Genomic DNA, 23,380 nt, shown 5'->3' with positions numbered 1-23,380 from the left:
CCCTGCATTAAATAACACTGAGTCTAAATCTAAAACTCTTTTGTACTATGAATTTCATGGGGGTAGGCTTTTAAATTGCACGCTGCCGGATGAGAGAGTAAAAAGAAGGTAAAGTATGTGTTTGCTCTTCTTCATGCAGTACTATGAGACGTGTGTGGGTCACTTATAGACTATTACATGCATAAACTATACAAATATACAGAGATACAAACAGGAAGCATGGTAGCACATAAAGTTAAGATTAAATACATGCACGTCATGAATGTACACACAATGCATGCAAACGGGACTCTCCCAAGGTGAACTCACTGCACAGACATGGATGAGACGCACTGATGTTAGTGAATAAGACATAATCAAAGACATACTGTGGTTGAAAAGGTGGTTGGGCGGCTGTTGTAGGTGTACCTACAGTAAATGGTACAAATAAGTCTCTTTTTCTCATTCACAGGGAATATGTTAAGAGGATCCTAGGCTGGACATGTTTCACTGCGCTATTCATATCGACTAGAAAGGTGCGACTTAATCTTGCAGACTGATTGAGAGCACAGGAAATAAAAAAACTAATACCAATTCATGACACCATTTAAAGAGTAATATGTAAAAATCCCTGACAAATTCAGCACTTCCAATTAATTCTCAAGTGCTTAGAAATATGTTTCTTTCTGTCTGAAGCTGGTTACATTTGGATCAAAATGATTGATGTCGTCGTATAGATTTGTATCCATTCGTTCAGGTCTTTCAGTTCATTGTTGCACCAAATTAAACAGTAAAAACAACAGTTTGACCCACAAGCATCAAGATACCCCCACAGATGCTCCCGCTGCAAGGATGAATGATCTGGTGACTGTCAAACACTGACACATCCCAACAGTAGAAATCACAACCTTTGAGTTTAAGTTAAAAATAATAATAATATAAGAAACACAAAACTCACAGGTAGGCGGCCTTGCCCTCTTCTATGTCTTTGCCCTTGCCGCTTGTGCTGCTTTTCTTGCCGCACAGCGTGCGCGTGATGCACATCAGCAGGCCGCAGTGACGCAGGAAGAAGCAGCTGACGTCCACCAGCACGAGGAGCAGCAGCAGCGCTCCCAGGCCCAGGCCCACCACCGTCCCCAGCCCCAGGCCGCTGAACAGGGATTCTGCTAAGGCAGTGAAACACACACGCAGACACACACACACACACACAACAAGGGGAAAACACTGTTAGCAATTTTGGTTGGTATACTAAGATGCACACAGAGGTTGGGGGGTCAGGTGTAGAGCGGCGTGACTGGAGCTGGTGGATATTCAACGTCTCACTCAAGGATGTGACCTCAGGTTGGATGTCTGCAGAGACGACACCCGACCTCCGGCTGAAGGTGAGCCTCCTCGCCTCGCCTCCCCCTACATCCATACATGGGGGGGGAGAGCTCACTCACCCCAACAAAACTTTTTGCTGTCGTTACTTTCAAAACCACTCGAAGGTCAACGAATTCCTCCGCAGTCAGTTGGATGGTTTCCAACATCTAGATAATCCCTAATCCACAACGCCGAGACTCCACACAATCCTCAGCGGACGATCGCGATTATTTGCGTGGATCCACCAAATCTTCTCCAAAACAAAGGCGTTTCAGCCTTACAGACATTTTGTACATGCTGTCAATGGGAAAAAAGCTTCCAAGACTTACATAAATGATTAAAGGAGATCTACAGCGCACTGAAGCAGGTGGAAAAGGCTTTACTTGGTGCTTTATTTGTATTATCAGAAGCTCTGCAGCTTCCAACTTTATTATTTTGACAAAACCAACCTATGAGCATTTTCGAGGCCTGAAACTACGGAACAAAACACTGTATTTACCCTCAAACCCTGCATCGTCCTTCTCCGTCATGAGTAAACACCTCTGGTTTCCACAGGTGCAGAAGTTGTGTGCACTATTCAGCTCTATATTCCACCACACTGCAGCTCAAAGCAGCAAGCGTCAGCATTACCATACTGATGCTTCAGCTCTGTGTCCGCTGGGCGCCCCCTTTATTCCGTAGCTTGCAGCACTAAACAGGTTCACGTGGGAAGCAAAGTAAGAAAAGTTGAAATGCGTTCTCTCGGAGCGGTCAGCCCTCAAAAACACACTGAGCTCTCAGGAACCAGCAGCGGGGCCCGCATTCAATTGAAAGTAATGAGAAAATGAAGGCAGTGCAGCAAAGAGGGGCTCCCAGTGGGCACAGCTGAATGGAGTTGTGCCCTTAAGTGATCCTGGGGTTGAGCAAACTGAGCATCCACTGTAGCATCGCCGCTGACAGCTGGAGGTCAGACCTTGCCAGGAGTAATCAGCGACGCAAGAGTGAGTGTGAATGAACTTTCCTGCTTAAGAAGGCTCTTATATGGGCGTTCGGTAGCCTGCGAGTTAAAAGGAGGATCAGACATTGATATGAAGGTGCAAGTGCCCAGAGACGGCCGGGGCAGCGAAGTCTAACACCTCCCAAAGAAGACCCCTAATGTGTGGCAAAGCAGTGGGCTGAATAGAGAAGATGTTGTCCCACACACATTCAAGCCTGAATATTGTATTGTATAAATCCGTCATTTAGCATTTAGGTGTTTTCGATCGTTTCATGCCGTCTGATCCGGCACATTGGACTCTAAATGAAACGGCGGCAATGAAAAAAATCCTCAAATTAAAACCCACAGTTACAGTTTCATTTCAAATCCAGTGCGCTGGAGCACTGAGCCAAAACAACACATTCCCAAAGACTCTGTGCTCCACATTGAAAGTTGTCACCGTGTGTCACAAACCCAAATGAGTCTCATGTCAGTGACTTTGTTCTTGACTTAGAGCTGAGGCGGCAGACAACGGAGACTGGCAGCGAGTCAAAGCACAGAGCCGGGGAGCGAGGGAACCTTGTGGCAAAAGGAACTAATTAAAACACTTTGCGTTTTCGTGGATATGGGATTTGAAACTTGCAGGCTGGATCAATATTTTCCCAGCGCCACAGGCTCGTTCTGTATCTCACCTCTTGAAAGTTTATCTGAGTTAATTTGGCTGCTGAAGCCACAGATTCAGAGGCGGTAAACAACACGTCTCTCCAGCTCCCCTGAAGCATTCACATACTCCAGCAGACAAAGAGAATACTAATCCAACCGTTCAGCTACACTTCCCTCGTCTTCATCAGAAGACTGCAGTGCCCTTAAGCTTTCATATCGCTGTTTACATTTTTACATCTCATAAAGCCCGCGTCTATATAATGGAGCACTAATAATAATATTAGTCAGAATTCTTGTATCATATACAAAAACAACATTCACAAATACAGTGGTTCCTGTGATACTAGAGTTATTAATGTGAAGTTTTACTCCGAAATTGAAAACTGGAAGGAATGCCTGACGTATTAAATACAGCCCGGATATAGATTTTATTAAAGTGTCTTTTTTTTTTTCTGCAGCAAAAACTCTTCACCCTGAAAGAGTGAAATCCATAAACATCAGACTTTCATCCGATAAGGAGTATTACTCCAAAGGGCTTAGCAGCAGCGTGACAGTTTGAGGTTGGATTGATACGTTATACGCCTGTTAGCCGTTTTATTACACGACACCCAAGTTTGGAAATCATTTAAAGAAGAACAGATTCATACTGAAATCCATTTAAATACAAAGGGTGGCTGCAGGATCACCTCGACATGGACATGTTGATAATTATTGTCTGTATAGTAGACAATGCATTACAGACGTACACCATGATCTGGGGGCTGATGGGAAATGGTGTTCTTTAAAGTCAGACTGAATATGTTGCAAGCACCAATTACATCCCTGCACAGGAAATGATTCTTCTTTTGAAGAATCAGGCAGGAACAGCATTTCTTAAAAACTAAAAAAGAAATAAAATGTGCTTCTGAAGTAGAAGAATCCAAAGTTGCCTGTCGGGGGCCATGGTGTCTTTATGACTTTGTGAATGGATAAGGAATTTGAAGTATTTAGAGAAAATGCTCCGGTGTTGAAGCCTGATATTTTGTTGTTGAAGAAAAAAAAAAGATGCCTTCCTTCATGAAGCAGCTCAGATCTCTGTACAAGGACTTAAGGCACGACAAGCGGCTTAACTTTTAAATTTAATAAACAGGGATGAAACGCAGCCAAACAAGTGTGTGGCCACGAGTCAAACTGTCTCTTAAGTGAGCAGCCAAGGTGCCTTCCAACAACTGGCACTGTTGGGAAAAAACACTAAGATGAGAGGAAAACAAGAGAAACCAGACGAGAGAGGCGTGCATAATAAACTGATGGAAAAAAGGTAAAATACAATGAACATAGTCGTGTTTTGATATATACATACATATTCCTGTATTTACTGATACGAGACAAACGTTCATGTGGCTGCAGGGGATTTACAGTGAAAGAGTAAAGAGGTCGTTTCTGTGTGAGGACAATGCTGCTCTCATCTCGTACTGAATGATCAGCTGCACTCACGCTGAGACAACAGCGGCTGTGAGAACCTTCCTCCTGTAACGACCCACAGGTCAGAGTAATGAACTGCCTGCAGCGGTTCAGGGCCCAAAGCTGCACACTGGATGTAAATACCACCGTCCTGACTTTGAATGAATTTGAAGTTTCATTGCTTTCATCCAGCTACCCCAGTTTGCATACAATATACTCAATGCAATCGTTTCTGCATGGTAGTGCAGCCTTAGTTACTTTCCCCCAGTTTATTATAATCATTATTAGTCCAATTGGTAATATTTAATTGCCATTTACAGCACCATAACGGTGGTTATTGTTTGAGTTCCCCTTGCCTGAGGGTGTTGTCTGATGCTACCTGCTGTAGTTTTAAAGGGAATGATTGTGTCTGAAGTCGGGAGTGCTAACTGTATTGTTCGACTGTGGATGTGTTCACCTATTGTCTGCATCCCCTTGGAAGACAAGAAGTAGGTGTCAGCTCTCTCAGTGTTTTCCTCAACGCCTCATGGAAACAGACAATTTCTTTTGTGCGACTTGACTTTTCACAAACTCTCCAACTCTGTGGCCATTCATTCTTATTTCTCTGCTCTATTAACCCTTTTACTGACTTCTTCTCATTACTTCTTGATATATAGGCCCATTAGCGGTTTTACTCAATTGCCGGAGATCCGCCTGCGTGTGTGGCACCTGAAGCCATTCATACACATCTCAATTTGACAATACAAACTCATTAGGCCTGAGCGCTGATTGACTGTCCCTCCATTGGATCTGAGAGGAGGCGCCTTCGATTAACGACGACCCTCACGGCCGCTCATTGATTGGGACGGTAGCGGGAGCTAATCTGTTGGGGGACAAACATAATCATTTGCGGATGCGAGTGAGGATTCTTCCGAAGTGCTTTGGAGTGTTGAAGGGAAAGTTTGTTAGAGGAGGCCCTCAGAGAGTCAAACATAATCATTAAACCCTAGCTGGTTTGAAGGAGAGTCCTTCCTTGTGTCCATCTCCATGAAGGAAGCCTTGATGTGACTCAAGTGCACTCAAGAGCCAGCGAAGAAGAAATGCAAAAAAAAAACATGGGAAATGAATTTCAATGAATATGCACATCAACCAAATCAACCCCAGAAAGACTTCAAAGGAATGTGGACCACTCTTCTGTAATTCTCGAGGTTACAACTTATTTCAGGAGTAATAAAAGCGCCTCTACCTTGATCTTTGGAGTTGAAATTAGCACTTAACTAAAAAGTTGATGGCAGTGCTACGTGAACCTAATTTGAACTATTAAAACACATCAAACACATCCGGATAATCAACAGATTTTAGTGCTGCTAAAAAAAAAAACTCTCAAATTGACTGAAGCCCAAACAGAATATTCGAAAGAAACACTCCGTTCTTTGTCACCTAACTGGATTCATAATGTAGTGAAGAGAAGAGCCGGCAGCAGAGAGAAGCCATTTAAAAAAGTTATTAGTGTTATTTGAATTTATTTTTCATTGTTTCTCCTCACTTCACTTTGTCCTTCGGGCTGTGCTTTCGGTGCGATAACATTCAAACAGCACAGTGTTGACTCCTAACAATGCCCTGACAGAAAGCACATGCTCGACAAGGTGTCACTACTCAGTCTCTGCAGCCTTCTCAGTGAGGAGTCAGTCGGCATACTAAAGAGTCTTTCTCTAAAATACTGTCTGCACCGTTGTTGACACACATTGCAGCGTCTTGGTTGGAAGCAGAGTTATAATATTAAAAATACCCAAAGCAGCAGCTCTTGAGTATTTTCCCATGATGCTCATCTGGGTTTGTGGTGCCACTGACATCACAAATACAAATCAAATGATCGCAAAATCAATGAGTGATTTAATCACTTTGTTTTAAAGGTACATTTAGCAACACTGCTTTGAGATTCTCAGAATTATCACTCAAACAGCGTGAGGTATTTTTAGAGCGTTCAGTGACAGAAATACTGGGTTACTGTATATTAACGCTGCTCATTATGGCCACGAGTCATTAGAATATATCGGGCCTTAAAACGGCCGAGTGACGCTCAGGACTGTGTCAGGAAACGCTAAACTGCCGTACGTTTGAGAAGTGTGCCATCGCTTCCTGCTCCGTCTCCGTCTGAGCAGGAAGCCCTCCGCCTGCTTGTCTTGCTTCTGATCAAATATTTACATAGCTGAGGATGATACTATCTGGTGTTAAATACGCTCCCTCGGAAAACACACAATCCTTTGTTCACTGAATAAATGAGTGAGCAAACATGTATACACCCCCACTGCTGTTGTATCACACTGTCGGAGTAGTGTAGCCTTTACCCCGGGAAGTTATAGGATACGCGTTTACTTTACATAAACAACTGTAGGTCTCCGATTCAAATGATGTCAAATCCCGGCGGTTAACAGTTATGTCATCTTAAATCCGTATTTTCTGCTTTAATCTGAGGATATTTTCAGTTGCACTTGAGCAGCGGATGCCTTGATTATATTCCACAAAGCAATGCTTTTTCATCTGGAATAGAGTGGATTCATAAAGAGCCAATGATGCTTTATTGTATTTCTAACCTCTTAATAATATATTTTCCTTTCTGAAGCTGTGAATATCAGATATTTGATCGACATGCACCTGACTGCACACCATTCTATGCAGGTAATTTATTCAGCTACGGGAAAATCTATGAAAGGTATTCAGTATCCTAATAATAAAATCAGGAGGTTGCACCTCAGATAGCCTGGACAGAAGATGAGTGTTATATGAAGATACGACTCTGAACAACAGAGGTGATTGTCACGGATCTTTTTTATTACACTTCTCTAAAAGTAATATTGACGCTGGTTCTAAAAATGGAGGGGGGGAATGATTAATGTAATGGACAGCACTGAAAGAACTCAATTCCCATTTGATTTGCTGCATCACTTCCAGGAAAAGTTCCACTCTTTCACATTATTCCTTCAAGTGCTTTGATGAAATTATTGCAACAAAATCTATGCCGCCGGTTTAAATCAAGACTTTTTACGGCGCTCGACTGGAAGGAGAGGAGGGAGCCAAGAAACGTACAGCGGCGGGCTGTATCAGGAGTCAGTATTTTACTCAAGTAAATACTGTATGATGAGTATCATGTATGTATCTTGAAAAGCAGAGCTTGTGATTGAGCGGTCTGTGATTATCATCAGAAGATGCTGCTGCTGCTGCTGCTGCTGGATGGTTTAATCTACATCAATGCTCCACATTCTATTTCATCACATGTGTTGTGAAACTGCAAAGTAACCAGTGACAAGCAGTCAGATGAATACAATACAAAGGACTGTGGATTAGACAAATAAAGTACCTCAACACTGGAGAGAAGCACAATTTATCTTCCACAACTGGTAGTTGCCATGGATACACTCCTCTACCTGGCTTTTCTTCTGCTCCAGTAAGAGCTTAATATGCATCTTTATACTTTTACTTCACTACATTTTTAGATTACGATCAATAGACAGTAAGCTTTCTCTACCACTGTGCTTCCTAATAATTTAACAATATAGGTTTATGTTATGGCCATCAGTTCTAATAGATACTCGGGCAGTTGAAAACGTTGCTTAATGGCAAAGCTCCTGTGCCGTCATAATGGACATGGTACCAAAAAACAACAACAAAATGGCACAAAGGAAGAAGAGTAAATTGAAAAGGAACCAAGGGCAGCGTTGCAATCAATGGCATTTTTCTTAAAGGATTCTCCGTGAGCAGAAGGGGAGGAAGGTTATCCAGCCTGTCGCAAACTACAATAGGAAAAATAAAAAAAAGTGCCAATTCAATACCCTGCAGATGCATAATACATAGAGAGAGAATTGAAAAGAGAAATTGGTTGGCGAGAGATAGAAGGCAGCTATGGTGGTGAGGACATATTTTCTGTTTCTTTTATTGAGTGTGTTTACAGTGTATGAGAGGGTAAAGAAAAGCCAGGCGCTGAACGGGAAAGACAGTCGGCGATTGGGATTGGCATATATTTCACGTCGAATATTGTTTGATTGAGCTCACCAGACTTCCTCGATATCCAATTGGATTCAGCGGAGCAGAAAATGTGAGTGATTTTTTCTCTGTTTAACCTGCTCGACTTTTCCAAGATTATATAAACAAACTGACGTCGCTTTGGCTGGAAAATGTTAAGATTGACGCCTTTGCTTCGTGAAAATGCTGTAAACATAAACCGCCGTTATTAAAAGTGGGACCTGGGGTGGGACGGCTGAATTTGGCCGTCGGTTTGGAAAGGGAGTAGTTGCAGCGTCCCGCGAGATGTAGAAAAATTAGGAGAAGGTTGATTCTGAAAAACCTGCTCCGACAGATTTCAACTCTCTCCGGCGACTTCGTGGCCAAAAAGCTCTGCTGTATCACTCCTCTGAAGAGGAAAAACTATTTCCCGCTCTCGCTCTTTCCCACGATGCACCGCTGTTCGCTAACAAGAGGGGACAGCCAGTCGAAGTGACCCGCCTTAAGCTCGCCGTTTCCCCGCTCTTGTTTTCTATTTGGAAAGCAGCACACACTCTCACAGGCCATTTAGCCCGAGCCGTAATGAGAGAAGCAAACACAACAACAGGCTCGGAGAGGAGAGCAGCCTTCCTTTGTTTGGTTGGATTTTTCACATGTGGGTGTTAGGGCTGCAGGGGGACGTGTACATAACGGTTCTATTCCAGCAACACACGTGTGTCTTTAACCATGTGTGTTTCGGCTAACGGTGTTGCATGCCGCACATTTCAAACGTGCCTCTGTTTGCATCCCTGCACACCAGTGCGCATGTCAGCCCAGATGGCCTGGAGAGGACTGGGAAATGAGAAGCTTCCTGCTGCACACCCAGGCATTTTCCTTTCCAGGACATTAAGCACAAGGCTCCACAAACACACACGTGCACGCTTCTCATGACGCAGGAGCATTACTCCCAACATATGGACGACACAGAGCGAGAGCTCGAAAGAGATGTTTGTGTTCTGGTTTATGTGGCCGTCTGCGTGTTGGTCTTTCAAAGGAGAAACGAGCCAGATTAGCCATGCAGGAGCGTTCTGGTGCAGCAGCAGCGCAAAGCAGCAGGCGCAGGAGAAGCACAACGTCGAGACGAGAGAAGAGAGTGATATTATCAAGAAGAAAGCTACAGCCTGAGGGTGTGTTCTTTGGGGTTCTGTGGAGAGAACCCCGGTGTTTATTTGAACAGGTGTGAATGAATCCCAAGTGTGGAAGTTTACACTAAGAACGCCTTAATGGGAGAGTCTAGATCCACTTCCAAGCCAGGTCATTGTGACGAAAATGCACCATGGATTGAAGATGATATGCTGCACTAATTATTATGTCTATAAAATGTCATTCAATAGGTTAAAACAGACCAGTTTTGGTGTCATTTCTGCTTAAACTTCCCCATTGGCTTACCTTTTCAGGCTTGGGTCAAACATGTCCTATAGAAATATTAAAAGGGCCTTCCAGTGATTTTACACATAGTCGGAGTTCATACCGCTGTATGGCACAGTGTCCTCTGGGGCTCATGTGGAAGCTTCCTTAAGTTTGAAAAAATAAGCCTGATAAAAGCACACCATAGATTTGCATAATTTGAAATGAAGGACGCACTGTTTTGGGTTTTCTATCATATCAGAGACTCCGAGTTAGAACAGCTCTGTTGCTTTAATGTATATTTGTTGGTGCTTTCAGACAGCGAGCAGTCTAATCTTGTTGCTAGGTTTGTTCACTTTGACTTGACCCCTGCAGATAACTGGTGGCTTTTAGAGCAGCTACAATGACGTGTTTTGTAGCGTAAAATATTTCTGCTTTTCAAACAACTTTAAAGGAAAAAGCTTCATTCTGGCCTCTCAGATTCAAACGGCATTCAACCGTCATAAAGGGAAAAAACCAATGTAGGAGAAGCATCGATTTCTCCACCGACAGCAGCCTCAATTTGTCCAGAAAGCAACGCGGCGATGAGGCCTGCTGCGCTTTGAGGCTCGCTTTATCTTGACTGGTACATCTTGCTCTTTTTTGCTTTTGTTATCGCCAAATGCTATCGCTCTCACCAGCGGCACGAACAACACACCGCTTAACACAACAAGTTCAGAAATGTTGTCCGGGGGCTTTCAAAAGGCGTCGAATACCAGCAAGAAAAGTAGGCAAGTAAAGGAAAAGTGGATGTGTTAAAAAGGCAAATTACAAGTCAAAGTTTGCTTTCTGTCATGCTTTTACCTGTAATGTCAGGTTTCTGTGGCATGAAGAACTGATAGAAGGTGGGCTCCGACAGGCCCTTGACGTTGCGCGCTGTGATTTCCACTTCATATCTTGTGTTCCACTGCAGCGGCTGCAGCATCGCAAAGTCATTGGCTCCTGGCACTAGCTTGGTCATCCACTGTTCCTCTTTATCCTGAGAGGACAGAAAACGGGGAGGACAGAGGAGGGAAATGTAAAATAAATGCTTCATACCCTTGAATAACTTACTTTGTCTCCCCTTCCTCAAGTCATTCTTTCCTTCCTTCCTTCCGTCCGTCCTTCCTCTTATTTCGTCGTGACATCGATGGCAAACAAAGGATTGAAAAACTGAAGAGTGCGGCCAAAAGTCAGATCTACTGTGTGCTTACCATTCTTGCCTCCTTGGCACCATTCACTCCCAATTTTGAGGACAGAGAAGGCATGCATGTATTTAACATTTGTCTGGATTGCCAGGTGACTACGTCTCTGTGTGTGTGTGTGTGTGTGTGTGTGCATATTCAAGTCTAATCTGTTTCCATCCTTCATGCGTGCCCCTCCACGATGAAGCGGTTGTGTGATTCCTGGTGCCAGACAGCGGCGTAGGATTACTGGGGTGTGAAGCTCTGGCTTCCTGCTCGGCCTTCAAAAGCCTCGCTGAGACCTCCTGACCCTCTTTTCCATCTGCAGCCACACTGTTTAAACTCGCTGTCACTTTCTCAATGAGACGGACAAACGTCTGCTTGGACGCATCAAATCCACTCAGTCCTGTGGAGGGTTTTTTGTGCGAGCGCCATGTATTCCGCTTGCTGCAGTCGCTCGCCTTATCTCGTTTGTTTAAGCTGCTTTTTGTGATTTTACACACAAAACACTGAAATGGATGAGTGAACTCTGACAGCTTGTGTGTACTCTTTTAAAACATGGATTAAAAGTGACACAAGGACAGAAAAATTTAGATTCTCAAGGCAAACACTCACTTTTGCTAAACTCAATGGATTCCTATTGTCGCATTGTCCGTCTCCAAAGCTCATTTGGAGCGGTTTGCAAATTTCAAGCTCAAAGAAAAACCATCCTCTAAGTTGGATGGTCCTGATTTTGTTAATGCAGTAAATGGCAGTCTTATTTTATTCAGTGTCGGGGGAACATTTTGCTCAATGGAACATATTGGGGAATATGAAGCTTCAATAGGATCGTGGACGTCTACAGAGTAACATCTCAACTCAAACTGGTCTCGGGAGTTATGCAGACTCGGTGAAGGTGGATTCTGGTAACAGGCCTGATTGTAGTAGCCATGTTTAGAATACTCACTGTCTTGTACTTGACTATATACTCCACGATGGGCATCCCTCCGTCGTCCTGCTTGACCAGCCCCAGCCTGTAGGTCTTGCCCATTCCTCTCTGCCCGTGGACCGCTGGCGGACTCGGCTCTCCTGCGGGAGACACGAGGAGGAGATGCAAAACAATATGTCTTTGTGTGATTGTTCTGTGTGTGTGTGTGTGTGTGTGCGTGTGTTCCCAAGGAGCAGGTGGCAATGTGAGATATGAGATAAGGATGCAGTACACGGAGAGAGAAGGTTTAAAGCTGAATTAAATTCACATTGCGAGGCAACTCCCACTGGCTGGCTATAACTAATGTTGACTGGAGGTTCTTATTATTCACTGTATTTTGCTAATTGGGTCTTCTTTCTAACATTCATTCTCAGTAGCTGCTGTATAATATTAACGGTGGAAATACTCTTCTACGGCCTCGCCTAGATTTACTGCAATCCTGCTGTGCCAGGATGCCAGAATAAATAAAATGCTTATCATAAAACCCCTGCAGTATATAATTTTTAACGCAGCACTTTTACATCAAGACACAAATTTGACAGGATCTTTCCCAACCTCCAATAATCTGGATTCATATCACTGAAATATGAGACGGTTTAACTATTTCAAATACAAGCATGCCAGAGTTTCACAAAATGGCAAATAGGACTCATTTCACTAAGGTGCTGATACCTTCAATACATTTTGCAGCGTGTTTGCATTTCATTTTATGAAATCAGGACACAAATATCTCTCCCATATTAACCCTCATCAATTTTCATAGCTGTTTTATGTGCCTTTACCGTCCCATTTCAGAAAAAAAATACACGGCATCCTGCTGATCATCAGCATTTGTGAAATTCTGGTATGTGCCAATAATTAACAATGAACCCAGTCTAAATGCTATCAAGCCATTGTCGAGATGATTATAAGTGATTATGACCAGAGACATATGCAAGTGGCTGTTAGAATAGTTCTGAGGATCCCTTTCTGGTCACATCGTAGCAAGTTCAGACGCTCTTATTATGAAGAATGTGACAGGAAACGAGCTGCGTGTGGGGGGGGAGGACAGAGGACTTACGGATGGGTATAGTCTGGAAGCTCTCCGTGTGGCTGAACTCTCCTTGACCCTTTCCGTTGACAGCTGCCACTCGAACCTCGTACGTCGTGTTGGGCTCCAGCCCCGTCAGCACCACGGTCGCTGGAGAGAGACAGGACCACAGTTCATGTCACCTGGAAACGTGGCGACCATCAATCACGGAGATGGCAGAGTGCGTCATTAAAAGAACGGAACAAGAATAAGACAGCCAGAATGCAGAGGTTAGATGACCATCTGCAGGCGACGTACTATCACTGCAGTCCGTGAGGACTAGCACCTCCAATTCGCTCCACAATACACAACAAAGGCAGGTCGATAACCAGATGTGTTTCCCAGCTTAATGTGGGACAACCTCAAACATCCAACACCAACTGGAAAGGTGCACCATTCGACAAGGTTCAACAATCACATATGAATGTAAGGTTTGAGTATCCACATATCGTTGCAATGGTAAGCGACGTCCAAATCAGCATTGGAATACTTTTTTTACCCAATTTTTGATTATATATTCATAACCCAAAAAAGGGCCATTAGATAAGGAAAAGTAATCCCACATTACTCATCTTGCATCAACTTTATTTACTAGGAGTTATTCTCAGACGTAGCGCTGGTTGTTGTGTGTGTAGGTGCGGCGCTGAACTGAAACAGAGCGGAGGAGATCGATAGACAGACAGTCATAACAAAGTCTTTTATTAAATATGTGTCATTGGCCTACATATGGAGAAACTCATTTTTATGTGCTACTTACTTACTTACTTTTGAGCACGTTCTGTACTTTGACCTTTTTTTCTTTTCTGAGAAATGCATATTGGCAAAAGGACACATTATGATGAAAGATCTGTCATTTGTTGCTTTCTCTTTTGTTGTTGCTGGAGGCTAATAATGAATAGTACGAGTATTCTATTAGGATGTCGACAGCATTTACAGTGTAAACACTCAAATAATTACCTACGGTAATATTAACAATACGTTTTAAAAGACAATGTAGTCAAAGAATAGACGGATAGATCGACATCACATTATGATTAAGACTATAAGAACCATAGCGACAGTAAAACAGAGTATTCTATCACATTCATACTGTGACTCTTATTGATTATTGAAGAAAACAGGAATTCTCATTATGGCACCACATTACAGATTCCTATTAAAATTCTGCAGTCCCTCGAGTCTATTTACATAACCTTCACTACTCACAACAGCAGCAGAGAGCCGGCAGTGTAATGAGCTTGAGTAAAAGTTGTTGTTTTTGTCAGTCTGCACAAATTAAATACTTGAATGGTAATAGGTGCTTTTGCAGTTCTTTAGTCCTGGAACTGAAAACAAATTCTGCAATTTGCAGCGGTGCTAGGTTACTTACCAGGCTATAAGCAGACATTTCAATTTGGGCAAAAGCATCCAAATGAAACAAGTCCAGGCATCTCATTATATTGTGTAATGATCTTCTGCTGAGGGTATCTGAAGTGGCTTCTATGATTATATGATGCCACTTACTGCTTTGTAATTAGTCACTATTTCAATATTCCATTTAAAATCGTGAATAACGAGCCAGATTAAAAGAAACAGGCAGTAAATGAACAACTTTATTCATCCAGTTCTGCTCTATTTTCTCCCCTTTTTCCTTCTTTACTGTTAAAGTGCTACCAGTGGTTTAGTATTCGCCTCACTGCATCTACATATTGTAATTGACTCTGAAATGAGTGATATTAGTGATAAGCCCTTCAGGCCTGTCTGTACTGCTTATCACACAACCGTTAGTCCTCTACCTTCCATCCATCCATCCATCCATCCATCCATCCATCACCTCATGGTGTACTCTCCAACAGCGGGCTCGGAAATCAATTTGGAGTCGTAAAGCATAAGAAGAGGAGGCGCCCGCTCTTTCAGCTACGTCGGGTTCTGGCACTCTCCCCATGAGGCGTTCAAGGTCCATCAAGACCCGGCAACCTCTCAGGGCTTAGGCTTTGACGGGTCGCATGGCAGATCATGTGATGCGGCTTCTACCGGTGTGTGATTGGTGTCGGTCGATCTGATGGGACGCTAATCTGGCATGTTGAGGCATGACCTCGCTGGTAAGTGGAGCGGAAGTTTGAGGCGAATCTTTTGAACTGTTTGAACAGTTTAACAAGTTTTAAATGATAATTTCACAGGGACTATTTCTTCAAAAGAAAGAAGCTCCAATGGAAACTATCCACAGTACGGTTTGCGGAACATTGAGTACATTGAGATCTGGATTTGGATAGTATTTATGTTCAAGGGGTCACTGAGAAAAATAAATATTCACGTGCAAAGGCGTTTAGGTTACACAATGAATATGAGCCCCACTCACTCTGGATGCTGTGGGACTTGACGTCCCTCCATTCCTGTGAGCCGACCTCCTTGTACTGGACCAGGAAGTAGCTGATGGGTACGCCGCCATGCGAGTCGGGCTTCATGAAGGTGACGGTCGCCAGGCGCTGAGAAACGGCTGAGAGACGCACCGAGTACGGATTTGACGGAACATCTGCAAAGGAAAGACAATGACACGGGTCACAGCATTTGAATTATTTCGGATAATACTTTTGAAATGCTTTGCTACTTTGAGAGATTTTGATTTCAAAGCAAACATACGCCTTGACATTTGGACGATGACAACAATAAAGTGCCTTCATCTTCTAACTGAAGGCGAAGGCACTTTCAATGCTGCACTGTGTGCCGTCTACCTATTACATCACTGTCATCCCCGAAATCAAACTAAATATAGACATAATGGCTATAATACCTGTAAACCATGAAAGCAATTCAACACAATTCCCGTCAGTTTGAGGTGAGGTGGAACTGTAGGACTTATTTTAGCTGCAAACCAACCCACACGCTACGTTTTATTTTATCACGTTGAAAGCATCAGTGCAGACATTTCTAGTGTTGTTTTTCTTATTAAGGTTTATGTGTAAAGAAGTGATGAGTCCTTGCAGTTTACATTGGAGATTACCGACTCAAACTTTTACAACTACACAAGTGTGTGTGTGTGTGTGTGTGTGTGTGTGTGTGAGCGTATTTCTGCAAGATTGTGAGTGTGAGAAAAACTTTCAAAACACATTGTTTCCTGCAAGACTACATATTAGGTCAGCCTTTTTTGCTCACTACTTTCCTCCTTAGCTAGAGCAATTCAATCTGCACTAAAGATAATTGGACTGCACTACTGTGTATTAGCCTGCGCTACCGTAAATTAGGGGGTACTTCAGGAAATAGCGAGGGGTATGGTAAATCAGCTGGCACTATTTGAGATTAGGCTAGGCGGAATAGAGGTTGGGAGTTGTCGTGGAATTTATCTTCCTGACAATTGCAAATAAAGCTATTACCATTAGTAGACAGGTAGAGGGTTACAAAGTGGTTGAACAGTTAGAGGTATTGTGAGAGCAGTGATTCAAAAGGTGTGGGATCCCTGACCACACACATTCTGGACTTTAAATGAAGCCACCAATCTCATTAGATCAGGTAAAGGGGCCATCCTGCACACTCACCTGCCTGGGCCAAAATAAACTCCTGGTATCGAACTCCGATGTTGTTCCTGGCTGTGCAGTTGTAGCGGCCAAAGTCCCTGTCGGACATTGGAGTCACCTACAACCAGGAAAAAAACATTATTCTGACTTATCTCTATTGATAATGTCGAACCATGCAAACAGTTTGGATATTAAATCTGCCAGGTTTTGAGTTATTGTTTCCATCCCTGTACAATGGAGGGGAATTGATTTCTTTTGTGATGCTCACAGAAGTGAAGAATCACATTTAAAGCTTCACCTATTCATATTTTCACAACAGCGACGGGTCCAGTGACTTTGCGTTATGTGAAAATTGTTGCTTGTTAAATCGCAAACTCTGAGAGAAAAGTCACTGGCGAAGTTGAAGCATCTTTGAGCTGCTTGTTTCAGTTTTACAGATGGAACTGTGTTGTTTCACTGCCACCGCTCTCATGCCACTTGTTTCCTGATAAACCCACTGTACACTTCCTGCCCGGCACCAAGACAGATACGGTGAGCGACTAAGTTTGACAGAAGGCTAAATTATTAGCAACATTTTCTCTCCATCTCTGAAATGCTTCGCAGATACTGTAGCTCGCTAGAGACTCAAATCACAGTTTGTCTCCAGTCTTTCCTTTCCTTTGCCTCCAGCTAACACCGTGACAAAAATCCTGATTTCGGCACTAAAAAAGGTTATTTACAGGACTGGACTGGACTTGAACCCACCTCCAGCACGGACTTGCCGTCCGCGCTGTGCACCCGCGTGTTGGCGGTTCCCTCCACAGAGATGGTAAAGCGCTCTCTCCTCCACAGCATGGTGGCAGGAGGGTTGGACATCACATCACAGCTTATGTTCACTGCGTTCCCCTCCCACGAGTAATAGATGGTGTGGTTGGTCAGGAACTTTGGTATATCTGTCCAAAAAACAGAGATGTTATCTCTCACACTTGCCGTATTTAGATGGTAAATCAGCTTTTTTTTTTTGCGCTAAACCAAGACATAAATTACTAGAAAAGCAGGAGTAGTAGTGTGCCAGGAATGTGTGGCAGCCAATTAAAAACTCAAATCAAAGGTGAAGCTGTGCTGCATGATCAAAGACATAAAATGACTTGTAACCCACAAATTCCTCAAAGGGAGAAGAAACAAGCATTTCATGTGCGCTTCTCAAACCTCCTCTGCAATGTTACAAAGAAAGACTTAAACTTAATTGAAGCCACCGCATCTCCGTTATGATCATCTCCCCAAGAATAAAAATAAAGGACGCAAACAGAAGCTCATTTGCCCGAGCCAATAGGAAGGGGCAGTAATGCCGGTGGCGGGCTATCGTGCAGATTTCCTTCGGCCCAGTCAGCCCGGCTCAGTCGGAGAGGCATTATGGCTGTTGTATGCTCGCTTGCAGGATTCCATTAGAGAGATTGATGCCTGGCTCTCTGTGACAGCCGAGGACGCGTTATCCCCCTGCAGCCTGCACTGACTTAGTAAATGAGTTCATTAGTTTGGTGGCAACGGCTCTGGCTCAGCCCCCCGCCACACTCACACTCACAGCCTGTCTTTCTGCGAGCAAGTTGTGAGCTATGACAGCAACTCTGCTTCGTGGTTGGAGAGCGTGTGCATGCATGTGAGGCTTTTTTAAAACATTTTCTCGATTTCATTAAACTTTTTCGGAAATGTCAACTATGCAAACCGGGGAATCCATGAACCTTAAAGTCGCCTCAGCCAGAGGAGGAGAAAATTGTTTTCCACATGACAACAAAGATGCAGCATTTATTTATTGAAACCTCGCTGTGTCTCTGAGTAGATCGGTTTGTTTGCCCTCTCTCTTGTTCCTCTGAGCTTCAAGGTGGAAATAATGCTGCTACCAAAAAAACCCACTTTCCATTGGTCTCCTTCAGGCAACAGAGCCGCTCTCATAATGAACCTAATAATTCCGAGGCCAAAATGGAGATCTTTACTTCAGAGCTCATTAAGCAGGGGATCACCGGCCCCAAATAACCCCCAACAAACCAGTGCTGAGGAATGGGTGCGCTCATGGGGAAGTCGGGGATCTGTCAGCAGGGGAAAACAAACGGCGACGCATGATATCCTCTCAGTAATTAACCCCTTCTGAAGGCTGTGTGTGTGGTGGAGGGGGGTGAGTTGTTTATAATAATATAATGATCTTAAGAAAGAAAAACAGCCACAGTGTGAAAAGAATTATTACGGTGAACTTTTGAACTCGGAAAAAGACTGCAGGGGAGCACGTGTTTCCTGCTAGGCTGCTGATTTGACTGCTTAAATGCGTGTACGTGTTTCATTTCCACATTCGGGATCTGATAGCACTAATGGAAATGCAGAGTGTGGAGGAGTTGTGGGGGTCATGTCAGGCCACCTGGGCCCCAAAAGTAACAGACTTATTTATTTTGCCCAAAGACAATGTTACACATCTAATTGCTTGAACATTTCACCTTGCAATAAATAATATGCACCGACATCAACTCGCTGCACTTGTGCTGTGAACCAATGCTGCAATGTGCGTGACACATCTTTATTTTTTGTATTCTGTAAATGATATGTAAGCCTACAGTAAGGAACGCGCTGCTGTTGCAGGTAAAATAACAAAATACAATTACGAAGCCTGGGAAGAGAAAGAAATTCAAGGATTTCTAGGATTGAAGTCAAAAAATGTACAAATAAATACGACTTCCCTTCCTCAAATGTTTTTATTTTTATTTTTTTTTACCTACAATGGCTCTAATACACTGTTGTAGTAGAGTCATATTATAATTGAATTCATTGATTTGTTCATTACAAATGAAGTTATTTGCCTTTTTTCCAGAAATAAATCGACACTTTCCTACAATCTCCTGATAGTTGCGATCGGGAACGTCAGATTGTGAAATGTGCAGCCACGCAGGTGTTTTCACTTTCGTTGGCTAATCACACCTCTGCTCGGGGCAGACTGTGCCAGCTAATTAGCAGGAATAATTGGAAACACCTGTGCGAGCGTGCAGGACCTCTAAACACGGATCAGGCGTTAAACATACTCACACTCAATGTCTAGGAACATGCTCTTCTGATGACCTCCGATCCTGCTCAGGGCCTCGCAGTCAAATCGACCCAGGTCCGTGAGTCTCACGCCGCTGATGGTCAACACCGACTTGCCGTGGCGTCCGCGGACTTCGAAGCGTCCGTCCTGACTCTGAGGACGCAAACACACCCGTGTGCAGCTTAGTGTTATGTTCCTCTGTTATTAAGCTGTCAAGCAAGAGAAGGTCAGAAATTGAAGTTGTCCTTTACATCCCTATAATTTCCACTCAGTTATTGCCCTTAATGGGTGGTTTGGTTGATGAATAAAACACGGTATTTGTAGCACAAGGGAGAGAAGCTAATCAGACAGAAGATTATAGTTATTATGTATAATAGGGCGATTTATTTGCTTTATTATATTTGCCACATATGTACTTGTGATTGTGTAAAGCTGGATTGAGATATAAAGAGGGGAACACAAAGCAAACATCACACAAAAGGACTCCAGAAAGGCCGACCCTGTCGCCAAGTCATTTGCAGAAAGTTCCCCGTCCAACTTTGTACGTCTGAATGTCAGCCCCTTGATCCATCCTGACCCCCCTCGCAGGCAACCCTCCCTTGTCACCCAGAGTCGGGGTTAATGCAATAAACTGTCGATTTATTACAAGGTCATTACATCTGTATGAAGACAGATGGTATCAATTTGAAGCAACGGGTCAATTACAGCAGACGAGGCTATCATTCCAGTAATCGACATTCACTCTAATGAGAAAAAAAACAACCCGGCAGCATCCTGTGTTGCAGACACCATGCAGCTGTAGCCTCCAGACTGTTACCTAACAGATAACCTTTGTCACCCCAAGAAACTACTTTTCAGAGGCCCTGCCGACGGTGCATTAAAGAGCTGCAGCAGGGTTTTAGTTGTGATCGGATTCACTGCGTACACTACTTCCAGACAATGACACCTTTCTTTTTTAAACATACATTTAATTCCTATCCATGCAGAGTAGCCTTTGCAAACCAAAGAGTCCTGCATCCGTTTCAATAAATCAGATGATGAATATGATGAAGACAAAGGCTTTTGTTTGCGACAGTGTTTCTTCTTCAATACATATGTGTAATGAAGAAGTTGTCTCGACATTCTCCTTTTTTTCGCAGACGAGGCACCGCCATGAATAGGAAACAGAGGTTTAGTTGAGTTCTTCTTATTATTCATAGAGTCGGAGAGTGCCGTGGGGTATTTTCAATGTAAGTACCGACCAAACGGTACATGGCATACATTAGGGTGGCAATCTATCCTGAGCTCTTGAAGCCTTTGTAGCAAAAAAATAGAAATCATGGGTATCAGTGCTGGCAGTAACATATCCTGATTGCACTGCTAAGTGATGCTGAAATGAACCAGCTTGTATAATCTGAGACACCGGTCCTATTACTGCTGACGTGGACAGGTTTTATGTACAAGACTTAAGAAGTGGACACACACTGCTCAGAGGCTTCGTGGCTGTAAAAACAATGCACACGCAAAGGTGTGTGTACACCTGTTTATCATGATTGGACAGGACTGGTGACTGAAAACATCCACTTTTTCCACATTGTTGCCTTCTAATTAGTCTAATTAAGTCAACTTGGATAAACAGCTTAAATAGAGTAAAAATAGAACGGAAGTTATTCAGCTCAAGGCCTGCGAGTTAATGCAGGATTGCAATCAAATTAGTATTGTGAGTTTGTTCTTAATAAAGGAATTAGAACTAAAAGAAAACAATAGCTAAAGCTAAGAGTCAAATCAGGCTCCCAGTAAGCCTATTTAGCAAAGGAATATCCCACAATGCTTTGGGGGGGGTGTAATACTTGTGGCATCGTACTGTACATACAGGATATGCAATAGTGCTGCAGGAAATCGGTTATATCACTTACATTTGTATTCCTCAGGAAGGATGGGTAATGCTGCGTTCATGTCCTCCAGGAGATACTGTAATTACCAGTTTCCAACTCCTCCATCAACCTTCTCGTCTAACTCTCGGAAAGAGTTACGAGGGCGATACTCATGAGCTAGTTAGCTTAGCTTAGCATAAATACTGGGAACAGGGGGAAACAGCTAGCCTGGCTCTGCGCAGGAGTAAGTCGTTGCCCTTCTCCTACTTTGTGACCTCCAGAGCGTTGCGTCTGCACATTTACATGTATGTAAATGCGTGTCTGTGCTCCCATCTATTTATGTGCATTTGCATATTCATAAGCAAGTCTTTGGTAAAAAAAAAAGAAGTGTGTGCACATTCTGCACACCTCGCACGCCATAGATTTCCACAGTAAATCAATGCACATCCAGACCCTTCTAATGCCCCCCCTGCCACTGCTAATACTCATTATCTGTCTAAGCCTCATGAGCCTCGGCCGTGAGGCCCCGCCCCTCTTCTTCTGAATCACACTCTCTTTATGTTGTCGCTCGTAGACTGCTCTGGCATTATCCTGTTCAGAATGGCTTATCGTTGCTCCTATCACTGCAATACTATCAAGCGATGAGGTGAAGCAGCTTTTAAAGGCTCGCTTCTGGTCTCTTTGTGCTGCCACTGCACACTTTGCTTGTTTGCCCCGCCAGCTGGGGTCAATGGGATCGGGAGAGTGTGTGTTGAATAGGAATGTGCTGAGGAATAGGGGGGGATGAGGGGGGGATGAGGAGGAGAAAGAGAGGAAATCTTCCAGGAGGGCGCTTCTGAGTCAGGAAATTACTTGCTAACCCTTCCCCCCCCCCACACATCCCCCCCTCCTCTGCCTACTGACGGGGTCTGTCTAGGGACAAACTCAGCCCCTAAAGCACAGCCTGTTTGATATGCAGCTCAGTCGAACGACAAGGCAGGCGGCCAGACGTGAACACAACGGCGAGTCACACGCACACCCGTCGACACACACACACACACACACAGCACACGGGCGTATATATCTGCAACTGTGTGCTCGCTCACACATGCTGTAAACGGTAAGTGGTGGAAGGCGACGAAATGTGGAAGTTGAGGGAAAAGAGGAACTGGGGGAGATGAAAGGACAGGCAGGTGAGCAGGAGGAGGGCAGGAATATGAAATGAGCGATATGATATGAAAGCCCGTCGCTATCTGATCCACAACACCTTAAAAAACGAGAGCGGCTGCGTTCACAATGAACACGTGAAGCTAAATCTCGAACGCAATCTCTCGTGTGGGATTCCGGAGACTTGTTCCTGTGTTATTTCAGTCCAAATGCTGGAGTGTTTTCAGATATTAAAAATGTCAGCTGTAAATGTCAGCGAGGCTGGAAACACACTGTAGTCTAATTCTTGCGAGCATTGCTTATTCAAACAGTTTGGCGGTGGTGCTGAATGGGGTTCATATTTGCACCACAGTGATTACCGCACCACCTCATCTTCGTGACAACAGAATGACATTTCATTTTGGCATTCTGTTTCAAGGGAATGGAGGCCGACAAGAGGCAGAAACGGCAAGTCCTCGCCTAAACATCACTTTTTTGCATTTTCGACTGGACTTTGCGGTTCAGTTCTTGCCGATTTTGTGAGCAGGTGTCAAACGGAAAACAAAACATTACTCTCAACGAGTGTGGGAGTCTGATATTGTCTAGGATTTATAGCCAAACGTCTCCCGAGAAGAGCTTGAATCCACACAAATGCAATTCCAACTTCAGCAGAGGTCCAAGTGAGCACTCACCCACTGACAGACGTCTAACGTCAGTCGCTCTTCAGCTTTGGCCGTTATGAATGACTAGACCGAGGCTACAGCGCGGTTCGCTAACTTTGCTCATAAGCAGAACAATACCACAGGAGTGAAACAATACCCCGATTCAAATCCTTTCCCGGCTCATAATTAAATTCCAGGAACTGCA

General features: G+C 43.8%; 1 protein-coding gene across 1 annotated transcript in view; it reads right to left on the bottom strand.

Annotated features, from left to right (window-relative positions):
- The window catches only part of ncam2 (neural cell adhesion molecule 2), a gene marked incomplete at both ends in the record, with an annotated part of 211,766 nt that overhangs the window by 8,453 nt on the left and 179,933 nt on the right, over positions 1–23,380 (bottom strand). The window contains 8 exons of the mRNA XM_079185868.1: positions 938–1,145; positions 10,607–10,781; positions 11,912–12,033; positions 12,993–13,112; positions 15,340–15,513; positions 16,514–16,610; positions 17,237–17,424; positions 19,538–19,688. Of these exons, the coding sequence (XP_079041994.1) occupies positions 938–1,145; positions 10,607–10,781; positions 11,912–12,033; positions 12,993–13,112; positions 15,340–15,513; positions 16,514–16,610; positions 17,237–17,424; positions 19,538–19,688 (1,235 nt within the window). The remainder of the gene's footprint in view (positions 1–937; positions 1,146–10,606; positions 10,782–11,911; positions 12,034–12,992; positions 13,113–15,339; positions 15,514–16,513; positions 16,611–17,236; positions 17,425–19,537; positions 19,689–23,380) is intronic.

Source organism: Pholis gunnellus (assembly GCF_910591455.1).
Source record: "Pholis gunnellus genome assembly, chromosome: 24".
Lineage (NCBI taxonomy): Eukaryota > Metazoa > Chordata > Actinopteri > Perciformes > Pholidae > Pholis > Pholis gunnellus.
The sequence above is the reverse complement of the archived record's forward strand: the minus strand, read 5'-3'. Positions and strand labels throughout refer to the sequence as shown.